Source organism: Salmo trutta, chromosome 4, assembly GCF_901001165.1.
Source record: "Salmo trutta chromosome 4, fSalTru1.1, whole genome shotgun sequence".
Lineage (NCBI taxonomy): Eukaryota > Metazoa > Chordata > Actinopteri > Salmoniformes > Salmonidae > Salmo > Salmo trutta.
This window is the reverse complement of record NC_042960.1, coordinates 10,168,397-10,188,522: the sequence shown is the minus strand read 5'-3', so window position 1 is coordinate 10,188,522 and position 20,126 is coordinate 10,168,397. Positions and strand designations below refer to the sequence as shown.

The 20,126-nt window shown below is 43.8% G+C and overlaps 1 protein-coding gene across 1 annotated transcript in view; it reads left to right on the top strand.

Annotated features, from left to right (window-relative positions):
- LOC115191826 (glycine receptor subunit alpha-3-like) overlaps positions 1 to 20,126 on the top strand; it is a 97,575-nt gene that overhangs the window by 36,981 nt on the left and 40,468 nt on the right. The window contains exons 2-4 of the mRNA XM_029749766.1: positions 8,456 to 8,586; positions 10,881 to 10,948; positions 18,730 to 18,953. Coding sequence (XP_029605626.1) covers positions 8,456 to 8,586; positions 10,881 to 10,948; positions 18,730 to 18,953 — 423 coding nt within the window. The remainder of the gene's footprint in view (positions 1 to 8,455; positions 8,587 to 10,880; positions 10,949 to 18,729; positions 18,954 to 20,126) is intronic.

Sequence of the window (20,126 nt, the reverse complement as noted above, 5' to 3'; positions counted from 1 at the left end):
GAGAGAAGGAAGGAAGAGGGGAGGAAAGGCAGGGAAGCACTCTCAATCTCCCATCCTGTGCCTCCTCTATATGCCTCCCTCTCGCTCTATCAGTGTGACACACTCTTTTATCCCCGTTAGGGAGCCATAGCGTCTGGATGTAACCTTGACACCCCGGGGGGAGGGAGAGAGAGACCAAAATGTGTGTCCATGAGAATATTGGCCTGTGTATTTTTTTTGCTTGTCTACTATGCTTCCGCTGATGTATAGTAGACCGCAAGCTTCAGATAAACAAGGACTTTGAACTGAATATTATTTCCAATTATGGAGCGCCTTTGAGCCAGAAGAGTTCATTTAAGTCCATTCTGCTACTGTTCTATATCCAATCTGTGACTGTTCTCTATCCAATCTGTGACTGTTCTCTATCCATTCTGCTACTGTTCTATATCCAATCTGTGACTGTTCTATATCCAATCTGTGACTGTTCTCTATCCATTCTGCTACTGTTCTATATCCATTCTGCTACTGTTCTATATCCAATCTGTGACTGTTCTCTATCTAATCTGTGACTGTTCTCTATCCATTCTGCTACTGTTCTATATCCAATCTGTGACTGTTCTATATCGAATCTGTGACTGTTCTCTATCCAATCTGTGACTGTTCTCTATCCATTCTGCTACTGTTCTATATCGAATCTGTGACTGTTCTATATCGAATCTGTGACTGTTCTCTATCCAATCTGTGACTGTTCTCTATCCATTCTGCTACTGTTCTATATCCAATCTGTGACTGTTCTCTATCCGATCTGTGACTGTTCTCTATCCATTCTGCTACTGTTCTATATCCAATCTGTGACTGTTCTCTATCCAATCTGTGACTGTTCTCTATCCAATCTGTGACTGTTCTCTATCCATTCTGCTACTGTTCTATATCCAATCTGTGACTGTTCTCTATCCAATCTGTGACTGTTCTCTATCCAATCTGTGACTGTTCTCTATCCATTCTGCTACTGTTCTATATCCAATCTGTGACTGTTCTCTATCCAATCTGTGACTGTTCTCTATCCAATCTGTGACTGTTCTCTATCCATTCTGCTACTGTTCTATATCCAATCTGTGACTGTTCTCTATCCAATCTGTGACTGTTCTCTATCCAATCTGTGACTGTTCTCTATCCATTCTGCAACTGTTCTATATCCAATCTGTGACTGTTCTATATCCAATCTGTGACTGTTCTCTATCCAATCTGTGACTGTTCAATAACCAAACTGGGGCTGTTCTTTATCCATTCTTGACTGTTCTATATTATGAGACATTTTCTCTACCAAACTGAGGGGAATCCCATGAGGATTGCTGTGTTTTAAACAGTTCTCGTACTCGGTCTGTTCAACAGGTTGGTTTGGTTCACAAAAACATAGCCGACACCGGCGACCTACCACTCCGCTCCGTCGACCACCGCGGCTGCAGCTGGACGCTCCAGCGGCCAGGACAGGGTTGCCATGACGACTGTCCCTCCTATCTCTATGGCTCGCCTCGTCTGCCTTCTGCTGGAAGTTTTTTTTTTCCCCCAGGGTGCTCCTTGTTTGTTTGGGAGATGGCGGATGGACTGAAACGTTGGCTCTAGACTACACCGTGGAAGGATGGATGGATGGATGGAAAGATAGAGGGACACTGGCCTGACAACCATCTCCCTGGAGGATTATGAATCACAGCAGAGCTTTTCTTTGGGTGAGACGAGGGCACTATGGGACCCTGAGGAGAGGCTTGAGCCTTGTCATGGTGCCCCGTGAGGGACCCCGGGTCCCTGACACAGAGCTCCTCAAAAGACCCTGTCTGTCACTGTCATGGAGCTCCACGAGTGAGACCCCAGTCATGGAGGTTACTTGCTGCCTCAGGAGGCCTTGTCAGTAGTCTCTCTATCACCATCATCAGGGTGGTCAGATGCGTCTAGCCCAAACCCCCATGTCAGACATATTGTAGCTCTCTCAGCATTACTCAGTATACATTTTCCCTCAGTATCTTCTGCCACAAGGGATAAAAATGCAAATTCCCCATATCCTCATAGGTAACACTGGTGCTGAGTAATGTGAAAGTATTTAGGAATTTCTCCTGTATTCAGCATAAAGACAGTCTCCTATCACTAGGTTATTCAGAGAGCTGTCAAACCAGGAGGAGATTCACCATGTAGTGCTGAACTGGGGTTGTACAGTAGGGAGTGACCTCAATGTTTATATGTTCAATTTAATTGATGTTAGTTTGTACCCTCCAGGACAATTTTTCTTGTGTACTATCGTTAAGTCTTTCTGTGTAGGTTCTGGCAGATATCATGTCGCTGTCTTCCTTCAAGAGTCTTTCAAAGTCTTTCAGCTTTCCCCCTGCAGCCACTAACTCAAGCACTAAATCAAGTTGTGACAAGTTGGACTTACAATGGCTCGTTGTGGGGCTGGTTTGAGATGGGGCTGGAATAAAGATATTGGATTGGGATCAAACGTAGGGAAATCTCATAGCTGGAGGTTAAAGGGATAATTCAGGCGAAATCTATATTTGGGGGCAATTACCCTTACCTTATTAAGATGTGTCTGAAGGCCCATAGTGAGAGAATCCACAATAATCCATTGTTGGCGTCTGCCACTGGCGAAGGATCTGTTCATGTTTTCTTCACCGCGAGAATTCCAGAATATTCCAATGCTCCATCAAGCCACGGGTGAGTTTATTCACAGCTGGTAATCAGCCACATCTGAGTGCCCAATGGAATACAATACAGTATAATACAACTTTATTGTCCATGTTACAGCAAACAGAAAGAGATGCGCCTGTGAGACAACATAAGGAAATCGTTCCAGTTTTGAGTGACACAATTCCAGCCATTATTTCAGAAGTCTGAAAGATCCCTGCAAATTCCACCAACTACCATACTTAGTTTAAAGTGTTTTTACGTTTCAGCTTGCAGTGCAGCTTTGCTAACATCGGTGCCGCTGTTTACATTCATGAATTTTCACGATGCTAATTATACTAGATCCTGGCTGTGACAGATGTAAACAATGGATTATTGTGGATTCTATCATTATAGGGCTGTAGACACATCTTACGGTAAGGGTTATTCCACCCAAATATAGATTTTGCCTGAACTGTCCATTCAACGGTAGTTTCCTTGATAAACATTATGTAATCTAGCCTGGGTGCCAGTCTGTTTCTGCTCTCTTGATAATTAGAAACAAGGAGCCAGGCTATATGTAATTAGTACAACTGGAACTGACAGAAAGAGGGAAGTAAGAGAATGTGGACGAGGTACTATAAATCCATACGTCACTCAGCCGATCCTTGCTGAGGTAAGTGGTTTGGGGGCTCTCGGGCCTCGGCTAGGGCACAGCTCTGGACACTCGGAATGGAGTAATGCTATAATACTGGAATATTTATTTCTGCTTTCTCCCCCTCCCCACACACACAACCAGGTCTCACACACGTGTGCAAAAAGACACATGAAGGTATCCACACACGCATACACCAGGGCTCTTCTAATTTTTTTAATTTGTAATTTTATTTAACCTTTATTTAACTAGGCAAGTCAGGGTTAATCCTAAATTAAGGCTTAATCCTAATCGCATACAGTGACCTTTGACCTATCGTTGTTAGCGGAGGCTGAGCAGTGATGTCACAGCTGGTCGATGGGAGTCTTGTTATAACTATAAGCTACTGTATACACTATGTATAGGAACTATATCTCTGTATGCATGTATATATCTTCTACTTACTTGTTATTTTCTTAACTTGGCTTTTGATTATTAACATTATTGACATTTGTACTGCACTGTTGAGGGAGCTTGCAAGTTAGCTTTTCACTGCACCATTTATACCTGCTGTAAACTGTGTACGTGATGAAACAAGCAAAGTGTCAATGCAGGATTAAGATTGAATCCTACTACATCGGTTCTGACGCTTGTCGGATGTGGCAGGGCTTGAAAACTATTATGGACTACAAAGGGAAACCCAGCCGTGAGCTGCCCAGTGACGCGAGCCTACCAGATGAGCTAAATGCCTTTTTATGCTTGCTTCGAGGCAAGCAACACTGAAGCATGCATGAGAGCACCAGCTGCTCTGGACTACTGTGTGATAACTCTCTCGGTAGCCAATATGAGCAAGACCTTTAAACAGGTCAACATTCACAAAGGCGCAGGGCCAGACGGATTACCAGGACTTGTACTCAAAGCAAGTGCAGACCAACTGGCAAGTGTCTTCACTGACATTTTCAACCTCTCCCTGACCGAGTCTGTAATACCTACATGTTTCAAGCAGACCACCATTGTCTCTGTGCCCAAGAAAGCAAAGATAACCTGCCTAAATCATAGCACTCACATCAGTAGCTATGAAGTGCTTTAAAAGGCTGGTCATGGCTCACATCAACAGGATCCTCCCGGATACCCTAGACCCACTCCAATTCGCATACCGCCCTAACAGACCCACAGATGACGCAATCTCAATCACACTCCACACTGCCCTTTCCCACCTGGACAAAAGGAACACCTATGTGAGAATGCTGTTCATTGACTACAGCTCAGCGTTCAATACCATAGTACCCTCAAAGCTCATCACTAAGCTAAGGACCCTGGGACTAAACACCTCCCTCTGCAACTGGATCCTGGACTTCCTGACTGGCTGCCCCCAGGTGGTAAGGGTAGGCAACAACACGTCTGCTGCGCTGATCCTCAACACTGGAGCCCCTCAGGGGTGTGTGCTTAGTCCCCCCTGTCCCCCCGTATCACCAACGAACTATCATGGTCCAAACACACCAAGACAGTCGTGAAGAGGGCACGACAACACCTTCTCCCCCTCTGGAGACTGAAAAGATTTGGCATGGGTCCCCAGATCTTCAAAAGGTTATACAGCTGCACCATCGAGAGCATCCTGACCGGTTGCATCACCGCCTGGTATGGTAACTGCTCTGCATATGAGTGCAAGGCGCTACAGAGGGTAGTGTGTATGGCCCAGTACATTACTGGGGCCAAGCTTCCTGACATCCAGGACCTCTATACTAGGCGGTGTCAGAGGAAATCCCCAAAAATTGTCAGACTCCAATCACCCAAGTCTGCTGAACAATTAACCAAATGGCCACCGGATTATTTACATTGACACCCCCCCCCATTTGTTTTTTACACTGCTGCTACTCGCTGTTTATTATCTATGCATAGTCACTTCACCCCTACCTACATGTACAAATTACCTCGACTAACCTGTACACCCGCACATTGACTCGGTACCGGTACCCCTTATATATAGCCTTATTATTGTTATTTTATTGTGTTACTTTTTATAATTTTTTATTGTAGTTAATTTGGTACCGTAATTTCCGGACTATTAAGCGCACCTGAATATAAGCCGTACCCACTGAATTGAATTTTTTTTAAAATTTTTAACATAAATAAGCCGCACATGTCTATAAGCCGCAGGTGCCTACCGGTACATTGAAACAAATGAACTTTACACAAGCTTTAACGAAACACGGCTTGTAAAAAAAAAAAAAATTGCAGTAAGCTTTAGTTGTCTTTTTGCACTGAGTCAATTCCTCACGCTGCTGTTTCCAACGTCTTATCATCGACTCATTAAGACCAAGCTCCCGTGCAGCAGCTCTATTTCCTTTTCCAACAGCCAGATGAATCGCCTTCAACTTGAAAGCTGCATCATATGCATTTCTCTGTGACTTTGCCATGATGAGGGCGACAAAATGACTACCGTAATCAGAATGATGGGAAGTTTGAGAGCGCTCGATTTAATCTAAACAGTAAACAAAAAAGTTGTTTGACCTTAACCCGTTCGGCAATTTCATTGGTCTAATGAAAGCTTCATGCCGCCAAAAAACTGAGCACGTCACAGAATGTGTTTTTTTGTAAAAAAAAAATTGAAAGCGGGGAAAAATCCATATATTAGCCGCGTCATTGTTTAAGCCGCGAGGTTCAAAGCTGGGAAAAAAGTTGCGGCTTATAGTCCGGAATTTACGGTAAATATTTTCTTAACTCTTTCTTGAACTGCACTGTTGGTTAAGGGCTTGTAAGTAAGGTCTACACACATTGTATTTGTCGCAATGACAAATAAAGTTTGATTTGATAAACTTCGATTTAATTAATATCAGTATTGGAATATGTGGAATATGAAAACAATAGCATTTTGGGAATGTTTTCAGTGCCTTATTATTAGAGCTGTAAATGTCTATCCCTACTTAGTGCTCAAATATATATATTTTTTCATGGCATATAAGTGCTCATGTACACTATAACTGGTAACTGAGCCCAAGTTATATTTCAGAATTGAGGTCGTACTGTTCCGTATGTGTGGTTCTTTTGAGTTAATTAAGGCTGGCAACGTTTTGTTTGTTCCAAATGTTCCCCCTTTTCATATTGTATATTCACCCGGGGGAAAATGTTGTTCTTCTTGACCTAAATCCCCTTTGGTAATTATTGTTTTCATTTTCAACCAGCTTGTTTTTGTTTTGTCCATGGCAAGCAGACAGCATGGCATTATGCCTACTGCTGGTTTCTAACACTGAAAAGAGTTGATCTAGATGTCTCTGTGAAGTCGGACAGTGTAAGATTTCACACCACTTACACCCTACTTAGTAGTAAGGAAGCTTTGTTATGTGGTCATGCAATTAGAAAATGAATGTTTGATATTTTCAAACGAATCACTGTAACCTTCATTATCTGTAATGGTATCAGATGAGAAGGTCTGTTTACACAGGCAGCCCAATTCTGATCTTTATCCACTAATTGGTCTTTTGACCAATCACGTCAGATCTTTTTCAGAGCTGATTTGATTGGTCTACAGACCAATTAGTGAAGAAAAAAAAGATCAGAATCAGGTTGCCTGTGTACAAGGCAGGAACTAAACCTGTACACCCTGGGGGTCTCCAAGAACCAGGTTTAAAGCACAACTGATTTCTACCGCTCTCCAGGAAAAAACTGCTTGCCTTGTCCTAGGTGTAAGGGCTTAAAGAGAGCACCGGTAGCCCCGTCTAACATGTAATCCACTGGGGGAGCGAGATGCAATACATGCACTGAGCTGTGTCTGCTTAAAGCAAAGGGGATGGAGTCACAGCAGGATACATGTACTGGTACTGCTGGTAGCTACCGAACCAACACATCAAAATAGGGGGTGAAATAAGAAACGGAGACTGTCTGTATTGCGGCTCACATCATTTAATCATTCCTACATGGCCTCAGCTCATTTATAAGAATACTTTATATTCTTCTACTACCTGTAATTTTCCTTAGAAGAGAGAAAGAGAAAGAAGATCCCAGGCTTTGATGTTTTAATTAGTCATTGGGCGAACGGGGCTATACCATAATGACTCGCAGTCTCGCACTCCCTCGCTCTCTCCCTCGAGCAGGATTTGACTTTTACTGCCAACGTGGGTTGACAGCTGTGAATAAATACTTGATAGAGGATCTTTGTGCTGGCATTGTGATGTGCTAGGGAGGAAGAGAATCTTAGAGTAGAATCAATGTTTATGTTTTGGTGATTGTCCTCCCGCTGTCAACAGGTTTTTGTTGTTGTTGTTGCAAAGCTATCTTGTCTTTTTTTTAAAAAATAAATTATTTTGTATGTTTTCAAATCCCCATGCCAAAACTCTGTCTAAAAAGACAAGATGAGGGTTGTGCATGCCGTTTGCTCTGCGCTACAGCACCAAGCATATTTGATCAGTTACCCAGGCATTCTCTCAGGGATTGGGGTTTAGCAATAGAGGGAACGACATTAGACAATGGGTCCCAATCCAATGCATGGTAAATAAGCGTGTCCTCCTCTGAGCTTCTCTCTGGATAATGAATAAGGACTTTTAGTGGATGGGATGTCTAGGATGCCGTATCAAATGTATTTTTAACCTTTCAGTTTTTTGCCTTTAAGAAATTCATATCGACAGCTATTTATATTTCAGCCATGTTCAAATATTTAGTGTGGAGTGTTATTGGTGCCACGAAAGACCCCTGTTATATTCAGCTGTTGTATCTAAATTAATAACAGATTGAGGTTTGTGGAATGATACCGCAACATATGGAGCCTTTTAGTGTATTGATACAGTGAAAGTCCTGCGAGAGGAACTATAATTAACAAACACATTCAATATTAGATGGTTCCTATATCTGTCTGGTCAGCCACTCTCTTTCTCTCTCTCTCCATCTGTCCCTCACTATCTCTTTCTCTTTCTTTCTGCTGTCTCTCTCTCCGTCTCTCTCTTTCTCTCTCTCTCGCTCTCTCTCCCTCCCTCCCTCTCTCTACCCCTCTCCTTCTCTCTCTGTGAATCTAAATACATTTCTTCAGCCTCAGCTACTTCAGCCACAAACGAGAAGTCCTGAATATGCATTATGATGTCAGAGGACATTAGTGTTAGTGTGTACATTACTTGGCCTGGGTTACCTCTGCTGCACATTTCACTAAAGTCTGCATTTTCTCTGTGTCTCTTCTCTCTCTCTCTCCCCCCATCCTTTTAGTCTGGTGGCGTCTAAAGAGCCAGAGAGTCCTCGGGGGAGAGCAGTGCATCCTCCGTCACCCTCCGACTTCTTGGACAAACTCATGGGGAGAACCTCAGGCTACGACGCCAGAATTAGGCCCAACTTTAAAGGTACAGTATAGGCCTACAGTTTGTTTCTGTCCAAAAGTAGAACTGGCAGTTAAAAGTTATATTCAGGCCAAACATTAAATGTAACTTTCCTCTTTACCCAATGAGCAAGTCAGTTCATCCTCGGTTCATCGACTGATGTGACGTATTTACATAAATATCCACAATAATACTTTCCACAATAAAGTTCCCATATCACCCCCAAAATCCTTTCATTATGTACCGTATTACAAGTAACATCCAACATCACAACGTCAGGTGGCTGTTAGCTGCTGACTGAGCCCGAAGTGAACAGTTCCTAAAATGGAGTCCGAACAGACTGTGTTTACTCTCCCGTTTAGCCAAGAGGTCCCATCGGTTCTAGTGTTTACCATACTGCTGGCCAGGCCCAGGGACCGATTGCCTCCAGCCCTGGCCCTGTCACTCATGGCAGAGGCCTGGCATTGGAATGGGAGTTAACAGAATGGTCTGTCTGGAAGTAAAAGACACGTTCTGTTTCTGTTTGTCACGTTTTATCTTGGCAAACACAGGAATACGAGTCAGATTGGAGTTGCCGTGACTACCCAAATAGAAGTAGAAGGCCGTCCACGAAAGCTTGCCATCGCACTCTGTTCTGAGCTGTCCTGATTGACATCATGTAGGCCATGTTCAATACAATGAGTAAAGAAAGTGTTCATGATAGGACGTTTGTGATAAGGCCATGGTCCAGAGAAGGGTTTGTTAGCGGGATTCAGCTGAAAAATAGGACCATCCCACAGGGTATGTGATCTATCAGTTGTGGTTGCCACATGTGGCCACATCCATCCACACATTTGAGCAGGAAGGGGAAATGGGATGGAGTGGTCAGTGGAGCGTTCAGTTGGACCGGCAGAGAGAAACACACACACACACACAGCAAAGTGAAAAACCCACACTCTCCCTTATTTCTCCGTTTGTCATCATTGTCGATGACAGAGTCACAGACCTGTCATGTATTATTTTACATGCACTAACCACTTACTGACATCACTGTACATGTTGCTCCAAGTGTATTGCTGTTTCTATTGTAGTGTAGAAAGCATGGTCAGAGTTTCTAGTCACGTACAGTAATACAACAGTGAAAGCACCTGAGAATTTGTCCTTAAGACATGCTAATCATCTTGAATGGAAAAATGTGAAATTATGAAATGAAAATGACTGCTAATGTCGTAAAAGCACATTATGTTGTCAGATGTCAATGATACAGACGTAGGATCTTAATTTGAGCCAGTTTGCTACAGCAGGGAAATAATCCTGCAGCAACAGGAAATGTGAATTATTATGTGGATTATAATTCATGGACATTTTTCTAGGGGTTTATACATTTTTCTTAAGGGAAAATCAAGTCTGACATTTTGGTAACACTTTGCTTGACACCCAGCGTCATAACATGTTGTCACATGGTCATAACCATATCATAATATGTCATAACAGCTGACATAACTTGTCATAACATTGTCATGACACATACTGTATATTTAGACCTGTTGTGACATGTATTGCATTTTATGTCTGGTTAGGACATCTATATAAGAGTGTCAAAACCTACAACACAAGGCAAAACATTCCATTACACCATAGTTTGCTATATAACATTTTCTGAAATGTAATATTGAACATCATTGTAATTGCGCACAAATTGATGTCGGACATGCACCTACCACAATGCTCTGATGCTGATGAGTGGGATGAATGCAGGAGCAGGACAAGACACCCTCTTTTTGACTGATGACTTTTCTTAGTCCAAGTAAAGTGACACAGGAGAAAGTTATTTAAAATACGATGAGAAAAAAAACATGACTGTAAAATAATTAATTACAACAACCACAAGCGACTTAAGAAACAAACTTTCAAATGAAAGGAAATGTCTTGGCAGGGACAAAACACATTTGAATAACTACAATTTTTACATTTCCTGCATTGTGGGAAAGTTTTCCTGCAACAGCTGATCAAATTAAGATCCCACATCTGTAGGTTGGCATGTATTTTGTTTTGAGGGAAAAAACAGATAATTTATCAAGAATGGGAAGTAGATTAAGATATATGAATGCCTCCAGGGCTACAAGGCTATGCAGGATCTATTCTATTATATCATGTATAAGGTCATCATGGCATGGATTGATGGAACCACAGTATTAAATATTCATGGAGGGGTTTAAGTGAAGAGCCATGTTTCTCAAAGACATTGAATAATCCCTGTATATGTATTTCTATGCCTACCTGTCTTAACCTACTTTGAAGCTATATCATATTTCCTAAAGCTATTTTCCTCTATCTAGGTCCCCCTGTGAATGTATCATGCAACATATTCATCAACAGCTTTGGCTCCATAGCTGAGACTACAATGGTACGTGTATATTCATACATTCATATAAATACATTTACTGCCTCCATTCCAGTCAATGTCAAACACATATATTTGAAAGTCAATGAAATCCAAAGGGTGGCATTGCCAAACGATGACAAACAACGTGACAGGGTGGGGGTAGTGTGTGTGTGTAGCGCGCCAGCGTGTTACCAGCCCAGGCTCAGGATTAGGGCCTGCATGTGTCTCCCAGGGTAGTATCAGTGAGCAGGCTACAGGACGGAGTACACACACTCTCACTTTGTCTCACGCACGCTCACTCACTCACTCACTCACTCACTCACTCACACACACAGGCATACGGGCACACACACTGATAATGTGGACAAGGAAACATCATAACGCAGCGTGTTTCCCGGGACAAGCATCTCTCAGACCTCTCCTCCACTCTCTCCTGGGGGAGAATCTCTTACGTAACAATCCATTTCCCTTCCCTTCCTCTCCCACTGAACGGATGAATTAAATAAGCACCATTAAGCTATTAGCGAGTGTACTTTACTGAAACAATAAACGTCCCCCTGAATAAGATATAATTTTATAAGAGGGTGTTTACTATTTTAATAAGATCATGAACGTGCCTGATGGAAAAATTGTTTCTTGAAGAGGAAGGTTTTGTTTTAACGTGAGGTCTGTGACGTGGATCAGAGATGAAGTTGATGGGTTTGGATGGGGATTGGAGTTAAAGGACTAGACAATGGATCCCCTGGAGCAAGGCTTTGAATGACTACTGAAAGGCACAGACACAATGGCATAGGCACACTTGCACACACTCTCACATGCACATCACACACGTGCGCGCAAACACACACACCACACACAGCGGATGTGAAGAGGGGACATCTGCGTCAGTCTGCCAGTCTGTCACTCTTCCTGCTTTATAGATACCCAACCAGCAGGCACCTCATAAATCATTCAGCAATTACAGAACTACCTCAGGAACCACAGACCCAGTGGTGGTTGTAGAGGTAGAGATCTCTCTCAATCTTTCCCTCTAGATGAAATAATCAATACACACAAATGGAATTTGGTCAGTGAAGCTAGACGTAAAGATGGAGGGGGGATGATTTAAAAGACAAATTGGCTTGAAGTGGTTCTTGGGCTGTGGGTAGTTTCTTAGGAGTCGATGTAGATGGAAATGTTTTTACTACGACCCATAAAGGATTAGAATTGGCTCACTGGCTTTGACTCTGTTTTGCAAGTCTATAATGAAAAGTGACATGCATATGAGTGATCTAGTTTTTATAATGTGGTGTTTGTATGAGTACCCCTTCATGGATGTACAAAGGTGCCAAATGATGATGAAGTCATCTGAAGCTAAGTGAGAAAACAGAAGTGAACACAAATCCTTCCTTTTCTTAGCATCAGGCATCATTTGGGATTGATGGAGTGATGTGATAAGTCTGACGGTGAAAGAGGACGATGTGGAGGTCTCCAATATGTTTGAAGAGGGATGGCATGGAACTGCAAGAGATGGAAAGAGTGAGAAAATGGAGGGATTTCACAGTCCAGTGTCGCTGTGGGGGGAAGAGGGGATGTGCAGTGAAGGACAGAGGAGCCATGCTGGAGAGAAAGGAAAAAAATTGAGCGAGCAAAAGACAGGAGAGGGGGATCATTCTCCTCCGTATGTCACCGCTGGATTAGAGACCCTCAGGGGGCAGCAGCAGCCCTACTCCCACCATCACCATCTGTCCTCCTCCACACACACAGGGAGATTATGTAACATTGTCCAGGGGGGAGGGAGAGAGAGAAATAGACAGAGGCACATTACTGAAGAGCACTAAGGCCTGACCCCAAAGGCGTTGCTCATGGCCCATCACAGGGAAAAGGTTTCATTCAGAGACAGACCGAGAGTGGGTGGGTTAAGTCTGTTTGAGCTACAGAGAGAGAGTGCATTGGAGAATTCTGTTAGAGACTTACAAGAGGGACATACAAAGATTTGATGTATGCCTTTCTGGGTCTGATTTGATTCGATTTGAAAAGGACTCTGACCCTGTGTGGCTGTGATTCCTTTCCAGCGAGCAGCAGACCAGACAACAAGCCTTTCTGACTGTGACATGACTTCTGATAGCACAGTGCTGCTTTGACATGGGGATTGAACTGCTGTCAGTGATGGATGGAAACATTGTGTCATAGAGTGCAAAGGGGGAGGCTACACACTGCCACTTCTTATTTACTATGGTGTGTGTGTGTGTGTGTGTGTGTGTGTGTGTGTGTGTGTGTGTGTGTGTGTGTGTGTGTGTGTGTGTGTGTGTGTGTGTGTGTGTGCCTTCCGCATCTGCGGTGGAAGGTGACCGAGTTACTGCGGTGTTTGTCAGACCATGAGACATCTCAAATCTCGGTCTTCTCACGAAAACATCTGTAGCATCCGAACCGTTTGGGCTACAAACTAATATGAACGCTCTATGGAAAGATTATATTTGGGACTCGTCTGAAGGTAAGCTGGTACCAGTTTTAAAAAATTCATGGAAGTATGGAAGGAGTTTTGTGCCAACAAAAAAAAGGGGTTAAATATGTTGCCAAGTTGGACTGGAGGAGACAAGCCCTCTTGCCGCACCTTTCCTGTTGGGAGGCTAATGGAGTCCAGCTGAGGGAAATAAGTCAATCAAGTGTGTGATTGGCTGGACAATCAGCCCCAACAGTTGATTAGGCTGCTGCTGCACCCATTTGGGGGGAGTGCAGGACTGGACACAGCAGCAGACAGGTTGGGGCTGAAAGACTCAGTTTAAGATAGCCTTTGTTATTTGTAAGCAGTTCTGTTGGTCAATTATGGAATAAAACCTAGGTTTAACTCTGCCTCACTGAGCCTCTCCCCAGACTCTGTCACAGTCAAAAAAAACATCAATATTTCCTGAGCTGTCTTATCTTCTAGATATACTGTAGGACAGACACTTTGAAACCTTATTCCTTGTTATGTATTTTTTGACTTTCTGTTTTACAGTTTCAGAATGTGTTACTCAATGTGTTTCTATGGACTATAGTAGTCAAGGACAAAGTAGAACCCCCTCCAAACTTTTAGAGGTTATAAGAACATTTACCATGCAGCAACCATGTGGACACAACACACACTGAGTGTACAGACATTAAGGACAGCTGCTCTTTCCATGAAGTACACTGATCAGGTGAATCCAGGTAAAAGCTATGATCCCTTATTGATGTCACTTGTTAACTTGTTAAATCCACAAATCAGTATAGATGAAGGGGAGGAGACAGGTTAAAAAATGATCATTTTTTTTGCCTTGAGACATGGATTGTGTATGTGCCATTCAGAGGGTGAATGGGCAAGGCAAAATATTTAAGTGTCTTTGAATGGGGTATGGTAGTAGGTGCCAGACGTACCGGTTTGAGTGTGTCAAGAACTGCAACATTGCTGGGTTTTTCACGCTCAACAGTTTACATGTGTGCCAAGAATGGGCCGCCACCCAAAGGACATCCAGCCAACTTGACACAACTGTGGGAAGCATTGGAGTCAACATGGGCCAGCATCCCTGTGGAACGCTTTCGACACCTTGTAGAGTCCATGACCCGACGAATTGAGGCTGTTCTGAGGGCAAAAGGGAGTGAAACTCAATTATAGGAAGCCATTCCTAATGTTTTGTACACTCAGTGTATATGATGTCATGCTACATAAATCGAGGTTTGCATCATCAGTTGAGTACTGGAATCCACCACTTCTAGCAACGTGCCCTAGCTTACAACCATAAAAGTATGGTTGGCTTGTTTGTTATGATAGGGCACACGTTTTCCCTTACCGTGTGACCTGACCTGGAAAAACTCCTGGCCCTAGTTAGAATTGATTGGCTCTTTGACTTCTTTCCTTAAGTTAAGTGTTGTTAGTTCAGGTCAGCAGTTCAATCTGTGAGTGCTGTGCCTTCCAGTCAGTCATCAAAGTCAGTGATGCAGTGACATAGGAGGCTTCCCAGGAGAGTGTTCCACTGTGTCCGGTGGTTCTTCCTGCTTATACCACAGATTACCCGTGCTCAACTAAACACGTATGTGCTGCTGTGCCCACAGCCATGAGTTGTGTTCCCCACTGGGACACATACATGGAAAGGCGCTCACAACGATAGCAGAGGTATGTAGGGAGTTGTGGTTGAGGGGGTATTGGGTACCATGTTGAGATCTAAATGTGTGTGTACTCAGAGATCCGCATGACCTGTGAGTAACATTTAGGCCTGTGGATTATGTAAGCAACATTCTTGACAGGAGGATGGCTAATTATCTAGAGTGGTTGACTGTTTCTTCCTTCTAGTTTTGCCCTTGTTAATTAAAGCGGCGAGAGTGGTATGGTTCATGGTAGACTAGAGTGACATGGTCACATGGTAGCCTAGTCAAGTGGTAGACTACAGTCACAGATCACGTGGTAGACTAGAGTCACGTGGTAGACTAGAGTCACGTGGTAGACTAGAGTCACGTGGTAGACTAGAGTCACAGAGTCACGTGGTAGACTAGAGTCACGTGATAGACTAGAGTCACAGAGTCACGTGGTAGACTAGAGTCACGTGGTAGACTAGAGTCACGTGGTAGACTAGAGTCACGTGGTAGACTAGAGTCACAGAGTCACGTGGTAGACTAGAGTCACGTGATAGACTAGAGTCACAGAGTCACGTGGTAGACTAGAGTCACGTGGTAGACTAGAGTCACATAGTCACGTGGTAGACTAGAGTCACGTGGTAGACTAGAGTCAAGTGGTAGACTAGAGTCACGTGGTAGACTAGAGTCACGTGATAGACTAGATTCACGTGGTAGACTAGAGTCACAGTCACGTGGTAGACTAGAGTCGTGGTAGACTAGTCACAGAGTCACGTGGTAGACTAGAGTCACGTGGTAGACTAGAGTCACGTGGTAGACTAGAGTCACGTGATAGACTAGAGTCACGTGGTAGACTAGAGTCACGTGATAGACTAGAGTCACGTGGTAGACTAGAGTCACAGTCACGTGGTAGACTAGAGTCGTGGTAGACTAGTCACAGAGTCACGTGGTAGACTAGAGTCGTGGTAGACTAGAGTCACGTGGTAGACTAGAGTCACGTGGTAGACTAGAGTCACGTGGTAGACTAGAGTTACATGGGATTTCTAGAAGAACATCTTAAACAAAAGTGGAGACTGTGTCAGTGTCTTGTCAGACAAGTATAGAATAGGACCTCAGGGGGCCCATAAAGACTACAGTATGTGTACCATAGGACCTCAAGGGCCCCATAAAGACTACAGTATGTTTACCATAGGTCCTCAAGGGGCCCGTATAGACTACAGTATGTTTACCATAGGTCCTCAAGGGCCCCATAAAGACTACAGTATGTTTACCATAGGACCTCAAGGGCCCCATAAAGACTACAGTATGTTTACCATAGGTCCTCAAGGGGCCCATATAGACTACAGTATGTGTACCATAGGACCTCAAGGGCCCCATAAAGACTACAGTATGTTTACCATAGGTCCTCAAGGGGCCCGTATAGACTACAGTATGTTTACCATAGGTCCTCAAGGTGCCCGTATAGACTACAGTATGTTTACCATAGGACCTCAAGGTGCCCATATAGACTACAGCATGTTTACCATAGGACCTCAAGGTGCCCGTATAGACTACAGCATGTTTACCATAGGACCTCAAGGTGCCCGTATAGACTACAGTATGTTTACCATAGGACCTCAAGGTGCCCATATAGACTACAGCATGTTTACCATAGGACCTCAAGGTGCCCGTATAGACTACAGTATGTTTACCATAGGCCCTCAAGGTGCCCGTATAGACTACAGCATGTTTACCATAGGACCTCAAGGTGCCCATATAGACTACAGTATGTTTACCATAGGACCTCAAGGTGCCCATATAGACTACAGTATGTTTACCATAGGACCTCAAGGTGCCCATATAGACTACAGTATGTTTACCATAGGACCTCAAGGTGCCCATATAGACTACAGTATGTTTACCATAGGACCTCAAGGTGCCCATATAGACTACAGTATGTTTACCATAGGACCTCAAGGTGCCCGTATAGACTACAGTATGTTTACCATAGGACCTCAAGGTGCCCATATAGACTACAGCATGTTTACCATAGGACCTCAAGGTGCCCGTATAGACTACAGTATGTTTACCATAGGACCTCAAGGTGCCTGTATAGACTACAGTATGTTAGTGTGTTTCTATAAGAAGGACTAGAGATGGATTGCAGAAAAATGTGGGATGATCACCGCTGATATTTCCCAGACGGGTTGGAAGCCCTGTCCGCCGTCACAGATTAGAGAAAAAAGGATGTTTGAATAAGCGACGAAATCCCACAGCTTTTCACGAGCATCAGTATCAGTTCAATGAAAAGTGAACTCCCAAATGTGAGGTGTGTTACCCTGTACAGTGTGGGTCAGAGAGCGGGAGAGAGCAGGCTCAGTGTCATTATTCATGATCAGCTGCTGAACGAATACACATTGTGGAACTACCGTTAGCAACTGATTTGGGATCAGCTCTCCCTAGCCGAGTCCTAACGTTAACCATTATGAAAACGAACAACTACACAGGCCCTGGACCATGAACAAAACAAACACTGTCATGCCTAATCAAACCTATCCCAATTTTCCCAGCTGTTCTTCTCAGTGGTCTGTCTGTCTTATCAGCTCCGAACGAGCTCAAGTGAATAGATATTGTCATTCCCTTTTAAGTGATGAGTGCTAGTGGTAATAGAACACCATATGTTTGATAGCAGGAGAGCTGCTGTATTGACGTTGTCTCCAAACAGCAGATGCCTTCAGATGGGATATGCCAGTCCTTTTCTCTCCACTGCACTTTATGTAACATCTACTCTAAACGTTAATGAAAATTCCAATAAAAGCAAATAAGAAATATCTTGTGTTTTCACCCGGCTGAGGTAGACAAGATATGTAATTACAGCTTGGTATTTGCTCAGCAACACTGGTAAGAAAAAAAAGACAATTTAGATTGATGTATCCCCTAAAATGAAGTATGATACATTTTTTTTATTATATCACCTAGTTGAAAGTAAACAAAGGCTGAAACGGATGTTTATTGTTGGAGCATTCATTAAAAAAAATTATAACTGAAGTGCCTTTTAGGGCATGTCAATTTTGACAGGGCTTTTTCCCCTATGGAACATAAAATCTGTGCGGTACTATACACGAATTCAACTGGACAGGGCATTGGCCGTACACTGCGACATGGACTATGGGGATCGGACGTAGAGACGTAAGGGACATTATTAATAAGCAAATCCCTATAAAGCATCAGCTTTATTAGAAAACCATGGTGGCGTCTGGCTAAGTGACAGTGACGGCAGCACAGAGAACAGGGAAAGGAACTGAAAGAATAGGGGAGTTGATCCCGGAAGCACCAGACGCATCCGATGCATCCGTGCCCCGGGTCCCCACCATATGGGGACTTCATGGTCCTCTCTGCCTTGGTTCATTTATGTCAGCTCTCTGAACATCAGCAGGGACCACCAGGACCTTTAGAGGGGGGGGATACAGTACTGACTTCGGGTCCCCAAAGTGTCCCCGCCATATGCGGACTTCGCGCCCCTGTAGGTGCCCCTATGCCTGGTTCATTGGTGTCTGCTCCATGAGCATCAGCTGGGACCACGAGGACCCTAAACTCAGACCTCTGGGGGAATGTGATGAATGCAGAGGGGCAGGACACAGTACTGTAGCTCAGTGTGCCATGTTAAAACCCTGCAGTCAACTACAAATCACAACCTGTCACTAATTCCCTACTCCTCTCGCTCCCTCTCCCCTCTCCCTCCTTCCATCCACTAGGACTACAGAGTGAACATCTTCCTCCGTCAAAAGTGGAACGACCCCAGGTTAGCGTACACCGAGTACCCTGACGGTTCTCTGGACTTGGACCCCTCTATGTTGGACTCTATCTGGAAACCTGACTTGTTCTTTGCCAACGAGAAAGGGGCCCATTTCCACGAAGTCACCACAGACAACAAGCTGTTAAGAATATTCAAGAACGGCAACGTCCTCTATTCTATACGGTGAGTGTGTACAGTATGGATCCCACTAACATCCTTTTCACATTATAATACCTAACTTAACCAAACTGGGCTGGCTCGGATAATTCCATCAACTATGGTGGATTCATTACCAGGCTAGCTCAGTACAGCTTGGTTTGGCTCAGCTCAGTTCGGCTCAGTAGCGTGAAAAACCCTCGAGGTGTGGGCCTAAGCATCATCAAATGACCATCTTACATTGATACATCAATCACATAATCAGACTATATGTCACGTCCTGACCCTAGTAAGATGTCATTTTCTATAGTAGAGTAGGTCAGGGCGTGACAGGGGGTGTTTTGTGTTTTTCTATGTTTTCTATTTCTATGTTTAGTTCTCGTTTTTCTATTTCTATGTTGGGGTTGATCTCCAATTGGAGGCAGCTGGTCCTCGTTGCCTCTGATTGGAGATCATATTTAAGTTGGCGTTTTTCTTCCTGGGTTTTTGTGGGTAGTTGTTTTCCGTTTTGTATGTGTTACCTGACGGAACTGTTGGTGGTCGTTTTGTTGTTTTTGTTACGTGTTTCATTAATAATGTAAATATGAGCACTCTACACGCTGCGCCTTGGTCCCCTTTAGACAACCCGCGTTACACTATAGGCCCTTCAAATGGCCCATAACTCACACCGAATCTTATCCACACTCGAAACATTCAATCCACTACACTCTTTAGAGAAAAAGGTGCTATCTAGAATCTAAAAGGGTTCATCAGCTGTCCCCATAGGAGAAACATTTGACATTTTTTGGGGGGGTTCCAGGTAAAACCCTGTTGGTTCCAGGTAGAACCATATTGGGTTCTATGTAGAACCCTTTCCCCATAGGGTTCTACGTGGAACCCAAAAGAGTGCTACCTGGAATTAAAAAGGGTTCTCCTATGAGGACAGTTGAAGAACTCTTTTGGAACCCTTTTTTCAAAGAGTGTGCTGACAAAAATGCTCTGCCACACCGTCAATCAAGCTGGGACACTTCTCATCTTCTGTCATTGAACAGAAAGCCAAAATGGGGGGTGTCACAATGTTGTGTAAATCTCAAGGCGGAGCGGTGAATTGTTGAAAGCCTTGAGTGGACGGCATCAGTCGGGTTGAGTTATGGAGTTGTGTAGTGGCGGGGCCGTAGAAAGCTGTGATGGAAGGCTGAGAGGATATGACATGACGGAGCG